Source organism: Calidris pugnax, unplaced genomic scaffold (genome assembly GCF_001431845.1).
Source record: "Calidris pugnax isolate Ruff unplaced genomic scaffold, ASM143184v1 scaffold20, whole genome shotgun sequence".
In the NCBI taxonomy this organism is placed as follows: Eukaryota; Metazoa; Chordata; class Aves; order Charadriiformes; family Scolopacidae; genus Calidris; species Calidris pugnax.
Window position 1 is genome coordinate 34,201,730 of NW_015094510.1, and position 23,851 is coordinate 34,225,580.

At 53.3% G+C, this 23,851-nt stretch overlaps 2 protein-coding genes across 2 annotated transcripts in view; both read right to left on the minus strand.

Annotated features, from left to right (window-relative positions):
- Positions 1 to 8,465: 8,465 nt before the first annotated feature.
- On the minus strand, positions 8,466 to 16,295 carry LOC106902373 (endonuclease domain-containing 1 protein-like). Its single transcript, XM_014965775.1, has 2 exons — positions 16,272 to 16,295; positions 8,466 to 9,943 (listed from the first exon to the last, which is right to left on the minus strand). Exons 1-2 carry the CDS (start codon positions 16,293 to 16,295, stop codon positions 8,807 to 8,809), a joined length of 1,161 nt encoding a protein of 386 aa, XP_014821261.1. The 3' UTR covers positions 8,466 to 8,806.
- LOC106902374 (endonuclease domain-containing 1 protein-like) overlaps positions 16,110 to 23,851 on the minus strand; it is a 10,229-nt gene continuing 2,487 nt past the window's right edge. Inside the window, exons 2-3 of the mRNA XM_014965777.1 lie at positions 23,213 to 23,825; positions 16,110 to 17,587 (exon numbers count right to left, since the gene is read on the minus strand). Of these exons, the coding sequence (XP_014821263.1) occupies positions 16,451 to 17,587; positions 23,213 to 23,825 (1,750 nt within the window). The 3' untranslated portion in view covers positions 16,110 to 16,450. The remainder of the gene's footprint in view (positions 17,588 to 23,212; positions 23,826 to 23,851) is intronic.

Below are 23,851 nucleotides of genomic sequence, written 5' to 3' on the forward strand. Positions count from 1 at the left end.
TCCAGCTTTGGAGTCCTTAACACAGGAAGGACATGGATCTGCTGGAAGGGTTCCAGTGGAGGGCCACGAAGATGATCAGAGGGATGGAGCACCTCCCCTATGGGGACAGGCTGAGAGAGCTGGAGTTGTTCAGCCTGGAGAAGAGAAGGCTCCAGGGAGACCTCATAGCAGCTTTTCAGTACCTGAAGGGAGCTACAGGAGAGCTGGAGAGGGACTCTTTGCCAGGAAGTGCAGTGACAGGACAAGGGGTAACGGTTTTAAATTGTAAGAGGGGAGATTTAGATGAGATATTAGGAAAAAGCTCTTTCCTGTGAGGGTGGTGAGGCACTGGAACAGGTTGCCCAGGGAAGTTGTGGATGCCCCATCCCTGGAAGTGTTCAAGGCCAGGCTGGATGGGGCTTTGACCAACCTGCTCTAGTAGAGGTGTCCCTGCCCATGGCAGGGGGGTTGGAACTCGATATCTTTAAGGTCCCTTCCAACCCAAACCATTCTATGATTCTATGACTTGTCCGTGAATGAGTTCCCCAGCGTTTTTCTGCTACAGTCTCTGATCCCAAGGAAGAGGGTTTATCTTCAGCCCACATCTCCCAGGTTGTCCTCATGGCCTGGTGCCTCTTGTGATGCCCTGAAAGCTCCAGGAGGAGATGAGCTGGGCTGGGGAGATGACACCTCCCGAGTACAGACTTTTAATTTGTCTTGCTAAATTACCTAGCTCCTCTCTCTTGGCTTCCTCCGCAACCGGTGGAGAGGCAGAGAGACTCCACCAGAGGGTGACATCTGCCCTGCATCACCTCCTGGGGGAGTCTGACCCGCCTCCTCCCTCCGGCCAAGGGGAACACTGCAGGGCTCAGCCCACAGGAGGCTGAACTCCAGCGCACCTAGAATCACAGAATGGTTTGGGTTGGAAGGGACCTCAAAGATCATCGACTTCCAACCCCCTGCCCTGAAAAGACCAGCTGAAAACGTTTATTATTAGATTTAAGGTAGGGTGCTTTTTTTTTTTTTTTTTCAGTTTTCCCACTGAAAAAGACAAAACAAGAAAAATGCCCCTTTTCTTTTTCAGAAAACAGGAACAGAAGCAGCTCGGCCGGAGGCATCCCTACCGCTTCTAATTAGCAGACCTGAGTGCAAACCCCCACTGCAGAGATCCAGAGCCCTGGAGCTGTGTCCCCAGCAGGGCACGCTGCGGAACGGGCTCAGTGCTGAGGACCTGCACCTGCTCACAGCTGGGAGCAGGTGATAGGAAAAGACTGAGACCTGGAATATGCTTCTGAGAGGAATAAAGGAGAGGTGCCAGGTTCCCAGATACATCCCACTCCACCAGCCCTCCCTCTGATTGGGGCTGGGGGGATGATCTGTGGCATTACAGGGTCTGGGGATGGACAAAACTGTCCTCCATTGCTGGAGCCCGAGTGCTTCTTCCCTAGTCCTTGATGACACCTGGTATCTCAGCAGCCACCCTTTTTCCTGAGCTGTCTACTTGGTGGGATGATGAGCCTCAGAGATCACTGACACTTCTCTGATGCCAGGACGCTAATTGTTACCCTTCAAACCTCTTCTGCAGCCAGTAGGTCTGTGGTCTCACAGACCCTTGACAAGGCAGACCCTTTTTCCTCCACATGAAATAACTCATCTCAATTTTGTGGGGAGCAATGGTTTTTTTCAAGTGCAGGCATCTACAGCGCAAAGGTGTACAGTCACACCCCATGGACGCCTGAGGGTGAAGGTCCTCAGCCACCTCCCAAATGTGCATGTTTTACATGAACTCAAAAAAATGTGAGCCGAGTTCTTTAGGGGATGGCATCACTCCACGCAGGTCAGGCCAACTCGTAAGGGTTTGAGGTGCACGTGGTGGATAATCCCATCTATTGCAGCAGGACCACGCACAAATCCCCCCCACCACCCCAATGTGGCTGCGGGCGCTGGGGGTCGTTTCCAGCAGCACTCAGGAGGCATCAGCCCCTGGTACCATTCCTACCTGCATGGAAGGACTTAGTGACTCAAGAGCCTTCCAAGGGGCTGTGGGAAAGACCATCCCACCTGTACTATCATCTGGGTGGCCCATGTCAATGGACACCTCAAAGGCCTCCACGGGTGGGACAAGCCCCATCAGCCACCAACCCCAACTAAGATTCATTGGCCCCAGCTTTAGGCATCCAGCTGAGGTGCCCAGATGAAAGGCTGGTGAGATACACTGAATGGAGTCCAGTGCCTGCAGGGAACAGATTTTAAATGCCCACGCTTGAGTGGCATAAATCCAGACAGTGATGTCTCCCTGGGTCTATTGTATCACCCCTCTGGAGCTGCTCTGGAGTCATCTCAGCAGCTTGCTGGTGTCAGGACCAAGTGGAGACCACTTCTCAGCCATTACTGTTCCCTATTTAGCTACCAGCCACTTGGTTTGAAACATCCCATCCTTCTGCTGCTCTTCTCCCACCACTGAGGAGCTCCCATGGTTCCTCCCCTGCCCACTAGCATCGTCCTGCCCGCCTGCTGCAGCTCCTGGCTTTGGTCCATACCCATCTTCCACCAGCAGACACTAGGAGGCTTGGCAAAAGCCACGATATCACAGCAGTAAACGTGCAGTGACATCTGCTCCAAATGTCTGCTCTCCACCACATAAAGTTAGTTTGAGATGTCAAGTTATTAATAAAGATGATACCACAGAGGGATTTGAAGCCCCTGCTTCAACTCTGCAGGCGACTTTGCTGCTGGCTCAGTGGAAAACAGCTTCTACATCCCAGGAAAATGGTCCCAATTTCAGTATTTTTGGAAAGGAAACAATTTGGGTTTTTTTTCACCCTTACAAATGGGAGAAGATGAGACATCAGTTAAGGTGGGCTAAGGCTGGAAGGGCACTCCTTGGCGATGGAGAGAGACACATTCGTGTGCCAGGCTTGGCTGGAAGCGAGTGCTGAATACCCACGTCTAAACCTCTAAACCAGACCACGGGCTGCTCTTGGATGATTCTGGTCCTTTTTTTCAGCCTGGACCCAAAAAATCTTTTCCACTAAAAGAGGCAAATTGCCATGAAAAAAAAAAAAAAAAGCAAACCGTTTGATAAATCACCCCGTTCTGACGGGATATATTCCCTTGGAGGCTTTCCAACCAGCTGTAACACTAACACCGCTGGAAAGTCTGTAGCCTTTCTGCTTGGCTGGAAACACCAGTTCTGTGGAAATCAATGGCAGATGTTACCCAGTGTGAGATCCATTCCCAAACCGATGCCGAGTCCATAACAGGCTGCCCAGGGAGGTGGTGGAGTCTCCTTCTCTGGAGACATTCAAAACCCACCTGGACAAGTTCCTGTGCAACCTGCTCTAGGCGGACCTGCTTTGGCAGGGGGTTGGACTAGATGATCTCCAGAGGTCCCTTCCAACCCCATGGGATTCTGTGATTCCAACAGCCCAGGAGACTGTGCAGTGCAGGGAAATGGTTCCTCGGGATCGCAGCCTCGCTGACATGCAAACCCCGGACACACCTCATGCTCCTTGCTCCCAGTTCAATCCTCCCCGGCCAAACGAGTCACACTGGTATTTATTTTACAATACCTTTTCCATTTTTTGGCGCAGACTAAGAGATAACCTGTGAACAAGATTGGCTCCATTCCCTTCCAAACTGGAGCAGGTCCCTGGATGGAGGGAGGTACCGAGCTGGTGGTGGAGCTTCAACAGAGGTGAGCAGCTCTGAAACGTGCACTGTCAGCAGAGGTGTGACCCAGAGGACCTGGCCCAGGGCTGTGACCCAGGGTTGCTGAGTCCCTCTGCTGTTATCCGTGCCCAGCCCCAGGGTGGATGCAACAGAGACAAGGATCACCTCGAGGTGCACAGAGACCCCTGTGTAGAAGTGTTGGGTGATCTGGATGAGGCAGGGGCTTCTTCCACTAGATCAGGTTGCTCAAAAACATGTCCAACCTGACCTCAACCACTTCCAGTTACGGGGCATCCACCACTTCTCTGGGCAACAAGTTCCAGGGTCTCACCAGTTCCTGCAGACCTGAGAGGAACGCAGACTCCACTGGATGCGTTCATCTGCCCAAACAGAGGTACCTGCAAGCCCAGGTGCCAACACCTGGTTTATTCATGCCGGGATCTCTATACTGGAGGAACATGGCCACTTTTAGGGGGTGCTTGTTCTCCTTCCAAAGAAGATAAAGCCAGTCAAGGGAACAGCATGGCACAAGAGGGAGTTTCTCCCTGTCAGCTGGGAAGAATCATCCTGTGATTTTCCGGTGTCACACCCACCCATCGCGCTGCCCCCAGAGGCGTTTCACCATGTTTCACAAGAATAAAATGTCCCCTCTCCCTCACTCCCTCTTCTGGCACACGCACGGAGCTGAATTCCCCCAACCCCCCTGCTTTTACCTACATATTCCGCAGCTTAACGAATTTTAAAGTGCTTCGGGAGAGGAAAGGTGTTTTAAGAGCACAAAAGGGCCATTGATATCAGATGTCAAGCCCTAACAAAGAACAACTGTGCTGCTGGTGCTTTCTTGATTAGTCAGGGCACCCCAGGGCTGCGTTATCTCCTTTGCAGCGGTGACAGAAACGAGATACCGGCCCCTCTTTGGAAAAGTAACTTTTATTTTGTTGAAGCCATACGTTTCCAAGGATTGAGTAAAGCTCACAAGCCCTAAATCACGCCCACAGAAGAACAATCATCTCAAACAATAGTTAGTTTGCAGCAGGATGTTGCAAACCCTGCTGGAGAGGGTACAGCAAAGGGCAACAAAGATGGTTAAGGGCCTGGAGCATCTCTCCTACCAGGAGAGGCTGAGGGACTTGGGTCTTTTTAGTCTTGAGAAGAGAAGACTGAGAGGGGATCTAATCAATGCCTATAAATACTTAAAGGGAGGGTACCAAGAGGACAGGCCTGGTCTTTTTTCAGTGGTTCCCAGGGATAGGACAAGAGGAAATGGGCACAAATTTGAACATAAGAAGTTCCACCTAAACATGAGGAGGAACATCTTTACTGTGAGAGCGGTAGAGCACTAGAACAAGCTGCCCAGAGAGGTGGTGGAGTCTCCTTCTCTGGAGACATTCAAAACCTGCCTGGACAAGATCCTGTGCAACCTGCTCTAAGGTGGACCCGCTCTGGCTGGGGGGTTGGACTAGATGATCTCCAGAGGTCCCTTCCAACCCCATATGATTCTGTGATTCTATGGTTCTATGTTGCTTGTTCTGTGGTAGTTGCTCAGCATCAGAGGCAGGTTTCCCACCGCCCGGCTCGGACACACAGCACAGGAGAAAAATGCCCCTGCAGTTCCTGCAGTTCCTAGTGTCTGACATTTGAGCACATTAAGACAATTTTCTAATCATACTGCCCTGCATCTGCCCAAATCCTGCTGTGCTGCAGCCCCTTGGATTTCAAGGAGTGTCCACCTGTGGTCAGAAGACGCGGCTGCAGCACCATGGCCTGACCCGAGCTGGGCTGGGTAGTGATGGTGATGGAGATGTGGTCTGCAGACCTCCTGAGGTGTCTCAGCTTTGATGCCTCTCAGCACATGAGCTCCTGTGTCACTGTGAGCAGCGGGGTGCACTGGAGATGCTGGTGGAGCTGGGATGCGGGAGCTGCTGGGTTAAGGTGTGGGGAAGCTGCTGTGGGTGCAAGACCCCCCGAGAAGTGCATCAGTGGCCACCAGCAGCGGTCAGAGATAAGGCCATGCAGAAGGCATGAGATGAGCAGCTGTGGGGGGCAGCTGCCTCCTCCCCAGTGCTTGGGCTGCACTTGAGAGCTGCTGCCACTACAGGTGCCTTCAGAGTCTGCTGGGGACCCTGGTTCCACCAGGCTGGTGCCCCTGTCACTGCACCCTGGCAGCCTCTGGGACCTGAGCTGCCTGCTCTCCTGCCTTGACGGCTGCCACGTAGCTGAGAGGAGCACTGGGGCTGGGACAGGAGCAAGGAACCAACTCCCCGTCTGGCTCTGCAGGGCAGAAGGCATGTTTGAGTAGGAAAAGATGCAAAGTTTGATTTGGAGACCATCCACGGGCTGCTGTCTGCCTGCAGCGATGTGGACCTTGCCCCTTGCACCCGAAATTCCTGCACCAACAGCTCCAAGGCAGAGAAGGGATCTGTAAAATGCTGCTGACTTCACCCAGTTAGACTCATAATGGCACATAAAAGCTGCCTTTCCTTTTGAACCGAGCCAGCACTGCTTGCTGGGTGGCCTCTCTTTCTCCACAAGCCAGCCGTGGCCCATGAAGGGTGAAACGAGTTGTCCTCTGCCCCTGCTCAGCCCACCACCTCTCTGCTTCACCCCCACTGTTGGCATCCCCACCAATGCCTTCAATTCAGGACTAGCCACCAGCAACCCAGAACCACTGGGTCCTCCACAGGGATGGCAGGACCCCTGGGGCCCCTCATGCTTTGGCAGATCAGGGGTCCACAGCCAACCTGGAGCTGGAGGGAGGGACAGAGCTGGGGGTGAAGGGCAGGATCCACCCATGCAGGACTCCCAAATGCCACTGGGAGTCCAGCCAGAGCAAGGACTGAGAACCTTCCTCCTGCAGGCAGCTGCACCAAGCCATCCGAAGCCCCTCGCTGAGTCAAGCCCCGTAGAAGGGCAGCAGCCCTGTGCCCTCCTCCAGCAGCGGTGAGTGTCCCTGTGGCCTGCATCCTGCTGCAAACCCCTGATGGCTCCCTGCAAAGCCCCCACGTACACCCCGGCTCCCGTGTCCCAGGTGCTGGGGCTCCTTGCTCACTCCAGTGTGGAAGAAGGGGTGAAGAAGAGCGAGCAGGGTGGATGAGTGGTGCAGAAGAGGAGTTAGGTCCCCTTCCTACATAAACTGGTGTCTTGTAGTGAATCTACGTGTACAAGTACCTAAATGGTGGGTTGAAGGATGATGGAGCTGGACTCTTCTCAGTGGTTTCCAGCGATAGGACGAGGGGCAACGGGCTCAAGCTGGAACAGAGGAAGTTCCACTCAAATATGAGGAAGAACTTCTTTACGGTGAGGGTGATGGAGCCCTGGAACAGGCTGCCCAGGGAGGTTGTGGAGTCCCCTTCTCTGGAGATCTTCAAGACCCACCTGGATGCAGTCCTGAGTGATGTGCTCTGGGCAACCCTGCTTTAGCAGGGGAGTTGGACTAGATGATCTCTAGAGGTCCCTTCCAACTCTGACAATTCCATGATTCCGTGATAGCGCACCACCTCACCAGGTGGGTATTTTCACAGCAAAACAAACCCTGCCTCAGTTCCCCCTCCGCCTCTCCTCACACCTGACAGTCCGTAGCCCCCAGAGGAGAAAGTGGAAATGCACCCGCTTTTTCCCTCCTCCAGGTTTCTGAAACTGGATAAGGAAGGGAGATGCCCAGCAAAAGCCTTTGCTGCTAGGGCTCACGTTGAGCTTGGCTGCGCTGGTCCCTGCAGCTGAAACAGCCACATGGACCTCTCCTCCTCTCCTGGGCAGCACAGGCCCCTTCCATGAGTCCTGCCAGGACCTCCAAGCGTAAGAAACTCACCACAAGTGTCCTATTCCCTCTGCCTTTTCCATCTCATTTGCAGGACTCCCTTCATTGACATCCCTCTGGCCAGCTTCGCTGCCGGCACACCACTGAGGGGACCTTCCTGCCCTGCCCAGGGCTGGCTCCCACCCCGCTCTGACCCTAACACTGGGTAGGGGCCATGAAGGCACCAAATCAAGACAAACAAAAGCAGCAAAATCCCCTCGTGCTTCCCGTGCATCTCCTGTCCCGTGTCCCCTCTCTGTAAGGATGTCCCTGCTGCCACCCCAGAGTGGTGGGAAGCTGCTTGTCTTTTGCCCTAGAGGGAAATCCAGGAGGATCATTTTCCCCCTGCGAGCTGGGTTTCCAAACAAGCCCCAGAAGGACAGCTGTGGTGTTACCCATCCCCAGCCTGGGAATTGTCTGATGGAGACCTCAGGCACATAAATGCCGCTGAGTGCCTGGGGAGCTGTCAGCTCTCGAGGGAGGCAGGGCAGGTGGCAGCTGATTCAAAGCCAAAAGCCTGACTCCTGGGCGCTGCTGGGCTTCAGAGCAGGCACAAGGGCTTCAGGGCTGAGACCATCAGGGGCTTAGGCCACCATGGAATGCCACATCTTGAAGCTTTAGGGCTTAGAACTTCAGTGGTCACCAGAGAGCAAGGAAGAGTTGGGGAAGATGACCTTGGTACAGCTAAGGGAAAATGTTTTCCCACCAGGCAAAAGAACAAACAGTGGGTCCTTCCTCACAGCAAGATCCATGTGATTTCAGCTGTCTGGAAAGGTCTGAGGACTATGAGATACACTGGGTGGCATCCCCTCCACCAGTGGGACCCTGGTACAATGGGCACTGCAACCAACAGCAGGACTTTATCCCCACCCCTCCTCGCTCCCCATCATTTCCCAGCCACAAACCCTTGCACCCTCACTTCCTCCTCCTTTCTCCAGGTCCCAGAAAACCCTCTGTAGCTAAAATCTTGCCCCAACCATCACCACCTCCCCAGCAGGGATGGGCTTCTCTGGAGCTCTCTGCCAGTGCGTAGGTCCCAGTTTTATTTCTGCTGGAAGGAAAGAACCCCGTACCACATTCAGCACACATCTCCCAGAGGAAGCATCTTGCAAAATCACAGGAACTTTGTGGCCTGCACCGATAAAACCCCAACACTTTACAACAGCAGAACTTGAGTTACAATGGTGGCGTCCCCCGGCAACATTACGTCGGCCTCCCCTGTTACTCCCCAGTTGGTTCATTATTATTAATGTCACTACAATAAATACCAGAACAAAATTGACAGCGTTTGGCCACGTATCTTAAAGCATTGCCCCACTCCTCCTCCACTCCATGTCTTTGCAGCTTTGGTTTCCATCCCTATAAGTCATCAGAGGAGCCTTTAGGGACAAACCGCTTGACTATGTGACCAGCCAAATAATAAAAGCCATGCAGAAGTGTGGCTGTGGCATCGATGACCAGGGAGAAGGTGCCCCCGATGCCGGTGGCCAAGTCTTTGAGGACAGAGGGAATGGCACAGATGGAGTAGTAAGGAAAAGCAGCGAGGTGAAGGACAAACCCCACAGGGATGCGCAGAATCCTGTAGGTGAGGGACGCCACATCTTGAACAATTTCCAGGAAGCCCAGAAAGATGTTGACGATGACCCTCCCCACATCATAGGGGATGCTGATGAGCACCATGCTGATGGCTTTAAGGTAGGACACCACCCCGTTCCACAGGCTGTAGACTCCATCCAGAACTGTACCAACAACCCGCTTGATAACAAGCCACAGAAAATAGAACACAAATTTCACCAGCTCCACAAACACGTAGATGAGGAGTTCCAGAAGTTTGATGAAAGGGGTAGCAATGATGCCAGCCACTTTTCTCACCAAGCCACTGTCTTTGGCCTCCTCGTTGTCACTTGTTCCTACTTGCTCTCCGGAGCGGATCTGACTGACAGCTTGCAATATTGCTTCTGTTTTCTCCTGGCTTTGATTGTCTTCCCCACAGCTGCCCTTAAACAAGTGAACTCCTGCTAGAAGCTGCTTCTCCAGCTCTCCCACCGTGAGGTCCACCAAGCTGTTCTCATCATTCGTTTTTTTCACTAGTCCCAGGGACCATCCCTCCGGAGCATCACAGCAGGCTGCCAGCCAGAGAGTCTCTGGCACTGCCACCTTGCCTTTAACTTGGACATTGGAAGGAATTGCACCTGCAAGGAGATACAGATGATCTTTCTTGGAGCAGTGAGGGACCAGAGCTTGCTCCACTATCCTCCCGATGTCTCTGTGCCAGCTTTTGCTCAGAGATGGGCTCAGAGGGACGGCGTTCGTGAGCGTGTAAGTGGCCATCTGGAAATCCTCCTCATTGAGCAGGCTGGGATTGAGCAGCCCTCTCTCGTAACCAGAGCCCACGTAGTCTGAGGTCAGGGCTTGATTTGCACCAAGGTTGGCCACAGTGCCAACGATATCAGCTTCGTGCACCATCTCCTGCAGGTCATTTTCTGGATCGTCTATCTGAAATAGTAGGGAGGAGAGTTACTGGATGCGACTTGTCTGTTTAGAAAACAATGTATAAAACGGGCTTGGAAAAGTATATAAATAGAACAGTATGTTTTCCATTATGGCTGCTACTACAGGCTGTGCCTCGGACCACATTCTTCTCTCCCTCCATATTTTTCTTGCGCTTCAGAGGAGTGAATGCTCCACTGAGCTGCCCCACCAAACACATCAGTTTAGGCTGCAAAGGGTGCTTGCAGCTCTCCGGTTTGGTCCACAGCAGAACACAGCCTCCAGAATCTCACCAGCCACCCTCCACCAAGCTTCTCACTTGGGCTTTTTTTTTTTCCTAGAAGAGATTTTTAAGACCAATAGATGGCTTGATTTAGGGCCATGTTCTCACCTCCCATTGTGGTGGTACCTTGGCACCTTAATTCAGCCCCTCTGAACTATCAAATCCAAGCCTTGAAGAAAAAAACCACCATGGTATATAAGACACCTAAAGAAGGCATTGAGCTCTCACCACTGATTGTGTAAGAAGGCAGAATGAAGCCAGGCACCACGGCAGGTGACCTGAACTTCCCGGCCTTGAGCAGACACGGCACTGAGCTCCTAGGGCTCTCTCAGGGCTTGTCATTAGTAGCCTGCACCTCATGTCATTAGTCGTCTGAACCTCATCTTTAATGACCACGCAGCTCCTTGCATAACATGGGTGAGGATGCCATCACGGCAGGTCCTTGATGGAATCTGCATTACCTGCTCGTGTCTGCCACAGTGGGAATTCACCCTGGAGCAGGCACAGAGCCCTGCATGGGGAGGTAACGAGCAGTGGGAGCACTGAACACCAGGGCATGCCCAAGTCTTTCTCTGGTGGCCGCAGCTCTGTCTGCTCCTCAGTCACTCCTGTCAGCACTGCCTGCAGACACTCCGGGGGGGTTTGCCAGACGGTCATTTTCTTCCCCCAAATTAGAGGGCTGCCCCAATCAAACCTGCTGTCTTTGCTCCTGGCCTGCAGACTGTTTACTGCGCTTCCTAATACCTACTTTGGAGACACCTATGGCAAGACAGTTCATAGTCTACCTTGAGTCACTCCCCAGTCATCCCTTGGCCGCCCTGCAATGCACAGGGACAGATGCACAGCTACGTCCTTGTGACCTTAGAGCTGTCGTCCTCTCGGTGCCGCATCCCCTCCCCGCAGCGCCGTGCCAGCCTGTGCTGAGAGCGGGGATGACGGGGACGGTGCCAGCAGCTGTCCATCACCCTCACCATGGGAACCCAGCTCTGGCTGCCCTCCCGCACCAGCCAAGCCCTGCAGTCCAGGCTCAGGGCTCCCTCTGCACCAAGGCTGGTGAGGGTGCCAACGCCGGCCGCTGCAGAGGGCTGCATTACCCCCATCTCCTGCTAGGAGGTTTCTTGCTCTTCATTTAGAAGCATCTGATGCTTATTGCTTCAGCACTGAAAGGATCGCAGCAAGACCCACGCGCTGATGCAGAAGTCGTAGCCTTTTCTAAACACACCACTTAAAAAAGACTTAACCCTGCACTGCTTCTGCCTTGTTCTGCTCCTCTTGCTCAGACACCCCAAACGCAGGGGATACAGCTGGCTGGTGAGGCCAGACGTTTTGCATTCTGCAAAGTCACTGTCCCTTCCTGCCCCCCCCAGCTCCTTCTCCCTGTTGTGATATGATGGCAATGCTGTGCCACGGGGCCAGGGATGCAGCCAGTGTGTTCAATCCCACAGCACCAGGGAGAGGCTGTGCCTGGGAACTGCCCCCCGTGACATGGCCCTTTTGAGCCCGACACCCACGCAGAGACACTGGTCCCCTCGCTCCCGTGGCAGTGCTGCCCTGCCACAGGGACACGCAGACCCAGGACGGGTCAGCTCCGTCTCCCGGCAGAGATTCCCAGCCCACATGAAGCAGATGATGGTATAAACCTAATTTTCTCTCCTTATGAGCCGACGCATGCAAATCTTCGGGTGCCAATCAAGAAAATACATCTCTAGTTACCTGTTCAGCTGCAGGCTTTTGCACATACCATTGGGATTGTTTCAGGCGTAATTAAAAAAAGAACACCATAAAAATGTGGCCCTGTGCTGTTCATGCGTAAGGCTCTGACATCACTCAGTTATGCTTATAATAACTCATATAATGGCTTGTAATAACTCATATGGAACTGAGGCTTTTCATGCCTCCTCCAGCTCAGCCCCGACAGCAAGCTGTCTCCAGCACTGCATCTCATCTGCATTGCAAGCTACCTTTCCTCACTGCTTCAAAAAGCTTTGGGCTTGTGTCACTGCCAAGGCATATCTGCATTCATGGAGCCCGCCATGAGGCCACTTGTCCAAATAACCTGGAATAGCCAAGGGCAAGATCCAAGCAGACAGGTAAACATCTCATCCGAGGATGGGGATTGAAAAATGAATTATGCATCTGAACACCTGTGTGGATGGGCGTGAGCACCTAAAACCATTTATATGCTTCGTAAAGTGGGAGTTGCAGTTTCATGGAAGGGGCAGAGGCAGAGAGGGGATTGTAAGTGTGGCAACACACAGCTATAAGAGCAGGTATCTTCCATCATTTGGCCATCTGACAGTGTAGGACACTGTTACCTCCCACCTTCCCCACCCCAGGTGAACTTCAGCATCCCACCCCCCTCGCAACTGCCTCGGGCACACTCACACCTTTGATTGCAATGGAAATATTTCGTCCAACCTTAGTGTGGGACTCGTTTCTCAGGGAGGAGGTACGGTGTGTCTTACGCCAAGCCTTCTGCTGTAGGACGTTCACCTGAGTGGCTCTAGAAGTACCTGTTTCTCTTGACTGTCCACCAAGAGAGGTGGCAGGAGGAGCTCAGAGGTAGCTACAGCAAATAGTGATGCAAATCCCACCTTGGTCATCTGGCTGGTGGTTGTCATCAACCAAATGAAAACACAAGGTGGATCACCCAGTCTGTCGTACGTTAGGACAGAAAAAGCAACTCCAGAGTTTTCCATCTCTCTCAAAGCTATAGAAAAAGTCAAACCCACAGATTTTCAGACAACTGAGACAAGACAAGGTGAAAGCCACCTAAGTAACTTGGTCTCGGCCCCTATAAAATCTGTGGCAGAGCAGGATTCCAGACCTGAGCCTGGGGGAGTCCCATCAGTGCCCTGCTCATTTTCCTGCCCTTCCTGCTCTCTAATTTTTCACTAATTGCTGAATTAACTTGCTGTTTCCAGTTGCCAGCCGGCAGTGGGTGGCACTGACATTCCTCACACTTCTCACCCAATTACTGCCTCTGCTACATTTGGCATTTGTTTCTCAGGCAGACATTCCTGAGGAGGTAGGCACGCAGGGAGTGAGAGGGTGCCCTCACCACTTACATCATTACTCAAAAAAAAAAAAAGGCATGTGACAACCCCAAGGCCCTCACCAGAGGGCAGAGAGTGGTTTTATAGCGATTCCTTTCTGCTTGCTGTGCGTCTGCGTGCACACAGGCGTAGCCACATGCCACTGAGCCTCTGAGCCTGCTCACACCCAAATAACCCTGTGTCAGCACGGAAATTACCTGGAAAATAGGCATCATAACCTCATGGGGCTCTCCTGCATGCTAAGGTGGTGCTAAGGGTTCCCTTCAGCAGCCATCCCACCTTTCCTAACCATCTGACCTGGCCTTGATGGGAACGTACACAATGGGTGTCACATCCCTTCCCCGCTTTCTCCTCCCAGATCCAGTGAGGTGGTGTCTGAGAGGGTGCACATGCTTATTTCTTGAGTTAAGGGATTTTTTGTAGTCTTGATTTCTTCCCTTTACAGATTCTTTTGCCATTTTTTTTCCTAGTGGTTTTCTGTCTCAGACTGAGGTTTCTCCAGTGAACCACTGAGCTGCCACCTCCCACCTCCCAGACACCTGCATTTCAGCAATGGGTGAAGGGGACTCATCAGTGTAAACGCAGAACAGACCCACAGCAATCCATGGGGATGCTCTGGAGATGACAGAGCAACTAGAGGTAGCACTTGGCCAGTTATTTCTGGGCTGCAGTACGGTTTGGAGGAAGAAGACACAAGGTTTGGGGCTCTGGAGTGGTGGCAGGGGTGATGACAATGTGAGGGGTGAAGATACATGGAGCAGGGAAGGTGGAGGAACCAGCTAGAGGGAAGTGCTGGGGAACCAAAGCCACCATGGAGGGGTTGCCCACTGCTTCATGGCAGGAATGGCTTTCAAGCCTGCCTGGGCAGGTCTGGTGAGTCAGACCGTGAGGAGATATGGTGGCTAGAGGTGATGAAGGGCCGTAGAAGGGCAGCAGCCCTGTGCCCTCCTCCAGCAGCGGTGAGTGTCCCTGTGGCCTGCATCCTGCTGCAAACCCCTGATGGCTCCCTGCAAAGCCCCCACGTACACCCCGGCTCCCGTGTCCCAGGTGCTGGGGCTCCTTGCTCACTCCAGTGTGGAAGAAGGGGTGAAGAAGAGCGAGCAGGGTGGATGAGTGGTGCAGAAGAGGAGTTAGGTCCCCTTCCTACATAAACTGGTGTCTTGTAGTGAATCTACGTGTACAAGTACCTAAATGGTGGGTTGAAGGATGATGGAGCTGGACTCTTCTCAGTGGTTTCCAGCGATAGGACGAGGGGCAACGGGCTCAAGCTGGAACAGAGGAAGTTCCACTCAAATATGAGGAAGAACTTCTTTACGGTGAGGGTGATGGAGCCCTGGAACAGGCTGCCCAGGGAGGTTGTGGAGTCCCCTTCTCTGGAGATCTTCAAGACCCACCTGGATGCAGTCCTGAGGGATGTGCTCTGGGCAACCCTGCTTTAGCAGGGGAGTTGGACTAGATGATCTCTAGAGGTCCCTTCCAACTCTGACAATTCCATGATTCCGTGATAGCGCACCACCTCACCAGGTGGGTATTTTCACAGCAAAACAAACCCTGCCTCAGTTCCCCCTCCGCCTCTCCTCACACCTGACAGTCCGTAGCCCCCAGAGGAGAAAGTGGAAATGCACCCGCTTTTTCCCTCCTCCAGGTTTCTGAAACTGGATAAGGAAGGGAGATGCCCAGCAAAAGCCTTTGCTGCTAGGGCTCACGTTGAGCTTGGCTGCGCTGGTCCCTGCAGCTGAAACAGCCACATGGACCTCTCCTCCTCTCCTGGGCAGCACAGGCCCCTTCCATGAGTCCTGCCAGGACCTCCAAGCGTAAGAAACTCACCACAAGTGTCCTATTCCCTCTGCCTTTTCCATCTCATTTGCAGGACTCCCTTCATTGACATCCCTCTGGCCAGCTTCGCTGCCGGCACACCACTGAGGGGACCTTCCTGCCCTGCCCAGGGCTGGCTCCCACCCCGCTCTGACCCTAACACTGGGTAGGGGCCATGAAGGCACCAAATCAAGACAAACAAAAGCAGCAAAATCCCCTCGTGCTTCCCGTGCATCTCCTGTCCCGTGTCCCCTCTCTGTAAGGATGTCCCTGCTGCCACCCCAGAGTGGTGGGAAGCTGCTTGTCTTTTGCCCTAGAGGGAAATCCAGGAGGATCATTTTCCCCCTGCGAGCTGGGTTTCCAAACAAGCCCCAGAAGGACAGCTGTGGTGTTACCCATCCCCAGCCTGGGAATTGTCTGATGGAGACCTCAGGCACATAAATGCCGCTGAGTGCCTGGGGAGCTGTCAGCTCTCGAGGGAGGCAGGGCAGGTGGCAGCTGATTCAAAGCCAAAAGCCTGACTCCTGGGCGCTGCTGGGCTTCAGAGCAGGCACAAGGGCTTCAGGGCTGAGACCATCAGGGGCTTAGGCCACCATGGAATGCCACATCTTGAAGCTTTAGGGCTTAGAACTTCAGTGGTCACCAGAGAGCAAGGAAGAGTTGGGGAAGATGACCTTGGTACAGCTAAGGGAAAATGTTTTCCCACCAGGCAAAAGAACAAACAGTGGGTCCTTCCTCACAGCAAGATCCATGTGATTTCAGCTGTCTGGAAAGGTCTGAGGACTATGAGATACACTGGGTGGCATCCCCTCCACCAGTGGGACCCTGGTACAATGGGCACTGCAACCAACAGCAGGACTTTATCCCCACCCCTCCTCGCTCCCCATCATTTCCCAGCCACAAACCCTTGCACCCTCACTTCCTCCTCCTTTCTCCAGGTCCCAGAAAACCCTCTGTAGCTAAAATCTTGCCCCAACCATCACCACCTCCCCAGCAGGGATGGGCTTCTCTGGAGCTCTCTGCCAGTGCGTAGGTCCCAGTTTTATTTCTGCTGGAAGGAAAGAACCCCGTACCACATTCAGCACACATCTCCCAGAGGAAGCATCTTGCAAAATCACAGGAACTTTGTGGCCTGCACCGATAAAACCCCAACACTTTACAACAGCAGAACTTGAGTTACAATGGTGGCGTCCCCCGGCAACATTACGTCGGCCTCCCCTGTTACTCCCCAGTTGGTTCATTATTATTAATGTCACTACAATAAATACCAGAACAAAATTGACAGCGTTTGGCCACGTATCTTAAAGCATTGCCCCACTCCTCCTCCACTCCATGTCTTTGCAGCTTTGGTTTCCATCCCTATAAGTCATCAGAGGAGCCTTTAGGGACAAACCGCTTGACTATGTGACCAGCCAAATAATAAAAGCCATGCAGAAGTGTGGCTGTGGCATCGATGACCAGGGAGAAGGTGCCCCCGATGCCGGTGGCCAAGTCTTTGAGGACAGAGGGAATGGCACAGATGGAGTAGTAAGGAAAAGCAGCGAGGTGAAGGACAAACCCCACAGGGATGCGCAGAATCCTGTAGGTGAGGGACGCCACATCTTGAACAATTTCCAGGAAGCCCAGAAAGATGTTGACGATGACCCTCCCCACATCATAGGGGATGCTGATGAGCACCATGCTGATGGCTTTAAGGTAGGACACCACCCCGTTCCACAGGCTGTAGACTCCATCCAGAACTGTACCAACAACCCGCTTGATAACAAGCCACAGAAAATAGAACACAAATTTCACCAGCTCCACAAACACGTAGATGAGGAGTTCCAGAAGTTTGATGAAAGGGGTAGCAATGATGCCAGCCACTTTTCTCACCAAGCCACTGTCTTTGGCCTCCTCGTTGTCACTTGTTCCTACTTGCTCTCCGGAGCGGATCTGACTGACAGCTTGCAATATTGCTTCTGTTTTCTCCTGGCTTTGATTGTCTTCCCCACAGCTGCCCTTAAACAAGTGAACTCCTGCTAGAAGCTGCTTCTCCAGCTCTCCCACCGTGAGGTCCACCAAGCTGTTCTCATCATTCGTTTTTTTCACTAGTCCCAGGGACCATCCCTCCGGAGCATCACAGCAGGCTGCCAGCCAGAGAGTCTCTGGCACTGCCACCTTGCCTTTAACTTGGACATTGGAAGGAATTGCACCTGCAAGGAGATACAGATGATCTTTCTTGGAGCAGTGAGGGACCAGAGCTTGCTCCACTACCCTCCCGATGTCTCTGTGCCAGCTTTTGCTCAGAGATGGGCTCAGAGGGACGGCGTTCGTGAGCGTGTAAGTGGCCATCTGGAAATCCTCCTCGTTGAGCAGGCTGGGATTGAGCAGCCCTCTCTCGTAACCAGAGCCCACGTAGTCTGAGGTCAGGGCTTGATTTGCACCAAGGTTGGCCACAGTGCCAACGATATCAGCTTCGTGCACCATCTCCTGCAGGTCATTTTCTGGATCGTCTATCTGAAATAGTAGGGAGGAGAGTTACTGGATGCGACTTGTCTGTTTAGAAAACAATGTATAAAACGGGCTTGGAAAAGTATATAAATAGAACAGTATGTTTTCCATTATGGCTGCTACTACAGGCTGTGCCTCGGACCACATTCTTCTCTCCCTCCATATTTTTCTTGCGCTTCAGAGGAGTGAATGCTCCACTGAGCTGCCCCACCAAACACATCAGTTTAGGCTGCAAAGGGTGCTTGCAGCTCTCCGGTTTGGTCCACAGCAGAACACAGCCTCCAGAATCTCACCAGCCACCCTCCACCAAGCTTCTCACTTGGGCTTTTTTTTTTTCCTAGAAGAGATTTTTAAGACCAATAGATGGCTTGATTTAGGGCCATGTTCTCACCTCCCATTGTGGTGGTACCTTGGCACCTTAATTCAGCCCCTCTGAACTATCAAATCCAAGCCTTGAAGAAAAAAACCACCATGGTATATAAGACACCTAAAGAAGGCATTGAGCTCTCACCACTGATTGTGTAAGAAGGCAGAATGAAGCCAGGCACCACGGCAGGTGACCTGAACTTCCCGGCCTTGAGCAGACACGGCACTGAGCTCCTAGGGCTCTCTCAGGGCTTGTCATTAGTAGCCTGCACCTCATGTCATTAGTCGTCTGAACCTCATCTTTAATGACCACGCAGCTCCTTGCATAACATGGGTGAGGATGCCATCACGGCAGGTCCTTGATGGAATCTGCATTACCTGCTCGTGTCTGCCACAGTGGGAATTCACCCTGGAGCAGGCACAGAGCCCTGCATGGGGAGGTAACGAGCAGTGGGAGCACTGAACACCAGGGCATGCCCAAGTCTTTCTCTGGTGGCCGCAGCTCTGTCTGCTCCTCAGTCACTCCTGTCAGCACTGCCTGCAGACACTCCGGGGGGGTTTGCCAGACGGTCATTTTCTTCCCCCAAATTAGAGGGCTGCCCCAATCAAACCTGCTGTCTTTGCTCCTGGCCTGCAGACTGTTTACTGCGCTTCCTAATACCTACTTTGGAGACACCTATGGCAAGACAGTTCATAGTCTACCTTGAGTCACTCCCCAGTCATCCCTTGGCCGCCCTGCAATGCACAGGGACAGATGCACAGCTACGTCCTTGTGACCTTAGAGCTGTCGTCCTCTCGGTGCCGCATCCCCTCCCCGCAGCGCCGTGCCAGCCTGTGCTGAGAGCGGGGATGACGGGGACGGTGCCAGCAGCTGTCCATCACCCTCACCATGGGAACCCAGCTCTGGCTGCCCTCCCGCACCAGCCAAGCCCTGCAGTCCAGGCTCAGGGCTCCCTCTGCACCAAGGCTGGTGAGGGTGCCAACGCCGGCCGCTGCAGAGGGCTGCATTACCCCCATCTCCTGCTAGGAGGTTTCTTGCTCTTCATTTAGAAGCATCTGATGCTTATTGCTTCAGCACTGAAAGGATCGCAGCAAGACCCACGCGCTGATGCAGAAGTCGTAGCCTTTTCTAAACACACCACTTAAAAAAGACTTAACCCTGCACTGCTTCTGCCTTGTTCTGCTCCTCTTGCTCAGACACCCCAAACGCAGGGGATACAGCTGGCTGGTGAGGCCAGACGTTTTGCATTCTGCAAAGTCACTGTCCCTTCCTGCCCCCCCCAGCTCCTTCTCCCTGTTGTGATATGATGGCAGTGCTGTGCCACGGGGCCAGGGATGCAGCCAGTGTGTTCAATCCCACAGCACCAGGGAGAGGCTGTGCCTGGGAACTGCCCCCCGTGACATGGCCCTTTTGAGCCCGACACCCACGCAGAGACACTGGTCCCCTCGCTCCCGTGGCAGTGCTGCCCTGCCACAGGGACACGCAGACCCAGGACGGGTCAGCTCCGTCTCCCGGCAGAGATTCCCAGCCCACATGAAGCAGATGATGGTATAAACCTAATTTTCTCTCCTTATGAGCCAACGCATGCAAATCTTCGGGTGCCAATCAAGAAAATACATCTCTAGCTACCTGTTCAGCTGCAGGCTTTTGCACATACCATTGGGATTGTTTCAGGCGTAATTAAAAAAAGAACACCATAAAAATGTGGCCCTGTGCTGTTCATGCGTAAGGCTCTGACATCACTCAGTTATGCTTATAATAACTCATATAATGGCTTGTAATAACTCATATGGAACTGAGGCTTTTCATGCCTCCTCCAGCTCAGCCCCGACAGCAAGCTGTCTCCAGCACTGCATCTCATCTGCATTGCAAGCTACCTTTCCTCACTGCTTCAAAAAGCTTTGGGCTTGTGTCACTGCCAAGGCATATCTGCATTCATGGAGCCCGCCATGAGGCCACTTGTCCAAATAACCTGGAATAGCCAAGGGCAAGATCCAAGCAGACAGGTAAACATCTCATCCGAGGATGGGGATTGAAAAATGAATTATGCATCTGAACACCTGTGTGGATGGACGTGAGCACCTAAAACCATTTATATGCTTCGTAAAGTGGGAGTTGCAGTTTCATGGAAGGGGCAGAGGCAGAGAGGGGATTGTAAGTGTGGCAACACACAGCTATAAGAGCAGGTATCTTCCATCATTTGGCCATCTGACAGTGTAGGACACTGTTACCTCCCACCTTCTCCACCCCAGGTGAACTTCAGCATCCCACCCCCCTCACAACTGCCTCGGGCACACTCACACCTTTGATTGCAATGGAAATATTTCGTCCAACCTTAGTGTGGGACTCGTTTCTCAGGGAGGAGGTACGGTGTGTCTTACGCCAAGCCTTCTGCTGTAGGACGTTCACCTGAGTGGCTCTAGAAGTACCTGTTTCTCTTGACTGTCCACCAAGAGAGGTGGCAGGAGGAGCTCAGAGGTAGCTACAGCAAATAGTGATGCAAATCCCACCTTGGTCATCTGGCTGGTGGTTGTCATCAACCAAATGAAAACACAAGGTGGATCACCCAGTCTGTCGTACGTTAGGACAGAAAAAGCAACTCCAGAGTATTCCATCTCTCTCAAAGCTATAGAAAAAGTCAAACCCACAGATTTTCAGACAACTGAGACAAGACAAGGTGAAAGCCACCTAAGTAACTTGGTCTCGGCCCCTATAAAATCTGTGGCAGAGCAGGATTCCAGACCTGAGCCTGGGGGAGTCCCATCAGTGCCCTGCTCATTTTCCTGCCCTTCCTGCTCTCTAATTTTTCACTAATTGCTGAATTAACTTGCTGTTTCCAGTTGCCAGCCGGCAGTGGGTGGCACTGACATTCCTCACACTTCTCACCCAATTACTGCCTCTGCTACATTTGGCATTTGTTTCTCAGGCAGACATTCCTGAGGAGGTAGGCACGCAGGGAGTGAGAGGGTGCCCTCACCACTTACATCATTACTCAAAAAAAAAAAAAGGCATGTGACAACCCCAAGGCCCTCACCAGAGGGCAGAGAGTGGTTTTATAGCGATTCCTTTCTGCTTGCTGTGCGTCTGCGTGCACACAGGCGTAGCCACATGCCACTGAGCCTCTGAGCCTGCTCACACCCAAATAACCCTGTGTCAGCACGGAAATTACCTGGAAAATAGGCATCATAACCTCATGGGGCTCTCCTGCATGCTAAGGTGGTGCTAAGGGTTCCCTTCAGCAGCCATCAGACCTTTCCTAACCATCTGACCTGGCCTTGATGGGAACGTACATAATGGGTGTCACATCCCTTCCCCGCTTTCTCCTCCCAGATCCAGTGTGGTGGTGTCTGAGAGGGCTGCACATGCTTATTTCTTGAGTTCAGGGATTTTTTGTAGTCTTGATTTCTTCCCCTTACAGATTCTTCTGCCATTTTTTTTCCTAGTGGTTTTCTGTCTCACACTGAGGTTCCTCCAGTGAACCACTGAGCTGCCACCTCCCACCTCCCAGACACCTGCATTTCAGCAATGGGTGAAGGGGACTCATCAGCGTAAACGCAGAACAGACCCACACCAATCCATGGGGATGCTCTGGAGATGACAGAGCAACTAGAGGTAGCACTTGGCCAGTTATTTCTGGGCTGCAGTACGGTTTGGAGGAAGAAGACACAAGGTTTGGGGCTCTGGAGTGGTGGCAGGGGTGATGACAATGTGAGGGGTGAAGATACATGGAGCAGGGAAGGTGGAGGAACCAGCTAGAGGGAAGTGCTGGGGAACCAAAGCCACCATGGAGGGGTTGCCCACTGCTTCATGGCAGGAATGGCTTTCAAGCCTGCCTGGGCAGGTCTGGTGAGTCAGACCGTGAGGAGATATGGTGGCTAGAGGTGATGAAGGGCACCAGTGGCAGAGGTAAATGGGAAAGGATCTCATCTCTGCCACTTTGCCTTGCTGCCTCCAAGGCACTGACAAGCAGATGCTCACTCCCCTAGGTCCTCTTTGTGCTTTAAAACAAGGCAAATGGGAAAGGATCTCATCCCTGCCGCTTTGCCTCGCTGCCTCCAAGGCACTGACAGCAGCTGCCCACTCCCCTAGGTCCTCTTTGTGCTTTAAAAATTCATCACCTTTCTGCAACACCACAGGGGCAGAGTCTGCAAAAACCTTCCTTCTGTTTTAAAAGGGTGGGCAGACACCTCCCCCAGCCATCTGTGGAGTGGAAGGAGAGCAGATCAAAGGGCCCTTGGGAACCTCTGCAAGTCAAGACCCAGCCCAGAGATGGGGCAGCCAGTCCGAGGTGAGGACAGGGACGTAGGATCTCCTGTCTTCATTGCCTGGGACCTCGCGGCCTTGGTATCTTGTCACCCCACATGAGGAACACGAGCAGTGCAGCCACTCTCCCGGGACAGGGGTGAGCTTTGATTCTGGCTCCAGCACCCGAGGGCCCTGCTCCCACCACACTGCGCGGATGCTGCAGCCATTCCCACCCCAGCAAAGCACCCTCACACCCTGCCTCTCTGTTCTCAGCTCGATAGTTGGGGGCAGCTTGGCGTTTGCTACAAAATTCCTGCTGAAAGACCTGAAACAGGGCAAAATACAAATCAAATTTAAAAAAAAGAGGTAAAGTCTACTTGTTCTCTTGAAGCCCCAGCAACTTTTTTAAGGATTTCCTTTAAATATTAACAGCCCGAAGGACTTGCTTAAACACGCCTGGTGCCAGGGGAGACACCGAGGTTCTGCTGAAATTTGTTCCTACACCCTTCTGGCCCCGACTGAAGCCCGCAGGCTGCAGGACACGGCAACTGGTTTCCCCCCCGACGTCGCTGGCAGCTGAGGGACACAACAAAAAGCTGCAGCGCCAACGCGGTGAACCGCAAAGGGGTGTTTTATCCCGGCCCAGCGAAGCTGAAGAGTTGTTATCAACACCCTCATCACGCCGGCAACGGAACACCCTTCCACTTGACACGGCGGCGTTTAACCCTGCTCCCCACCAGCTCCAGCTGGCTGGGCAGGACAGACCCAGCAGCTGGTGTCAAAGGTGACTTCTTCTCCTCTCCCAGCTCTCGTTAACGAGCCCCACGGGATGAGGAAATATTTGTTCGCTCGGTTCCAAGCCCCAAAAATAAGTCTTGCTCGTGTTAAATTAACATCAAAAGAAGTTCAACAAGCAGAGCCCCTGCCTCCTTTACAAAATCCTACCCCCAGCTCCACCCCAGAGGAAACATTCTCCAGGAACATTTGGTTGACAGTGAAGGAAAGGCTGACTGACTTACCTGCGGCTCCACCAGCCAGCTCTCCTCCTCGCTTGGGGCTGGCTTTGTGTACTTAAAAGCCGAATAAAGAGGGATTTTGTCCTTCGTGCTGTAGAGGGTTGCGAAGCGCGGCTCTCTGTTGTACTGCTGACAGATTTTCACGTGGAACGGCTCCCTGAATCCCTCGGGTGGGACTCGTCCGGGGAAGAACACATTGCACTCCGCAAAACCGCCTTCATCCTCTCCGACAACTCTGCCCTGGGAAAAGGCTGGGAATACGGCGAGGCACAGCAAAACCACCATGGAGGTCTTCATGGTGCGCTCCCTGGAGCTGAGGGGAGCCCCGTCCGCCTCCGCTGGGTCCGGCAAGGGACCTGTGCGCTGAGTCCATGCAGCGGCGGAGCCAGAGGAGCCTCTGGAATGGTTCGGGAGCGGCGGAACCGCAGCCGGTGCCTCGGGGCGGGCGGTGCGTCCCGCAGCACAGCGCCTGCCCGGAGCCCACCCCCGCACGGCTGCCCGCAGCGGGGACTGCCTGCACACCCGGAGGAGGAGGAGGAAGAGGAGGAGGAGGAGGGACGGGTAGGGCGGTGCGGGGCCGGAGCTCAGCCGCACAGGGCTGCCCCCGGGGCTGGGGCTGAGCCCGGCGGGGGGGGGGGGGGG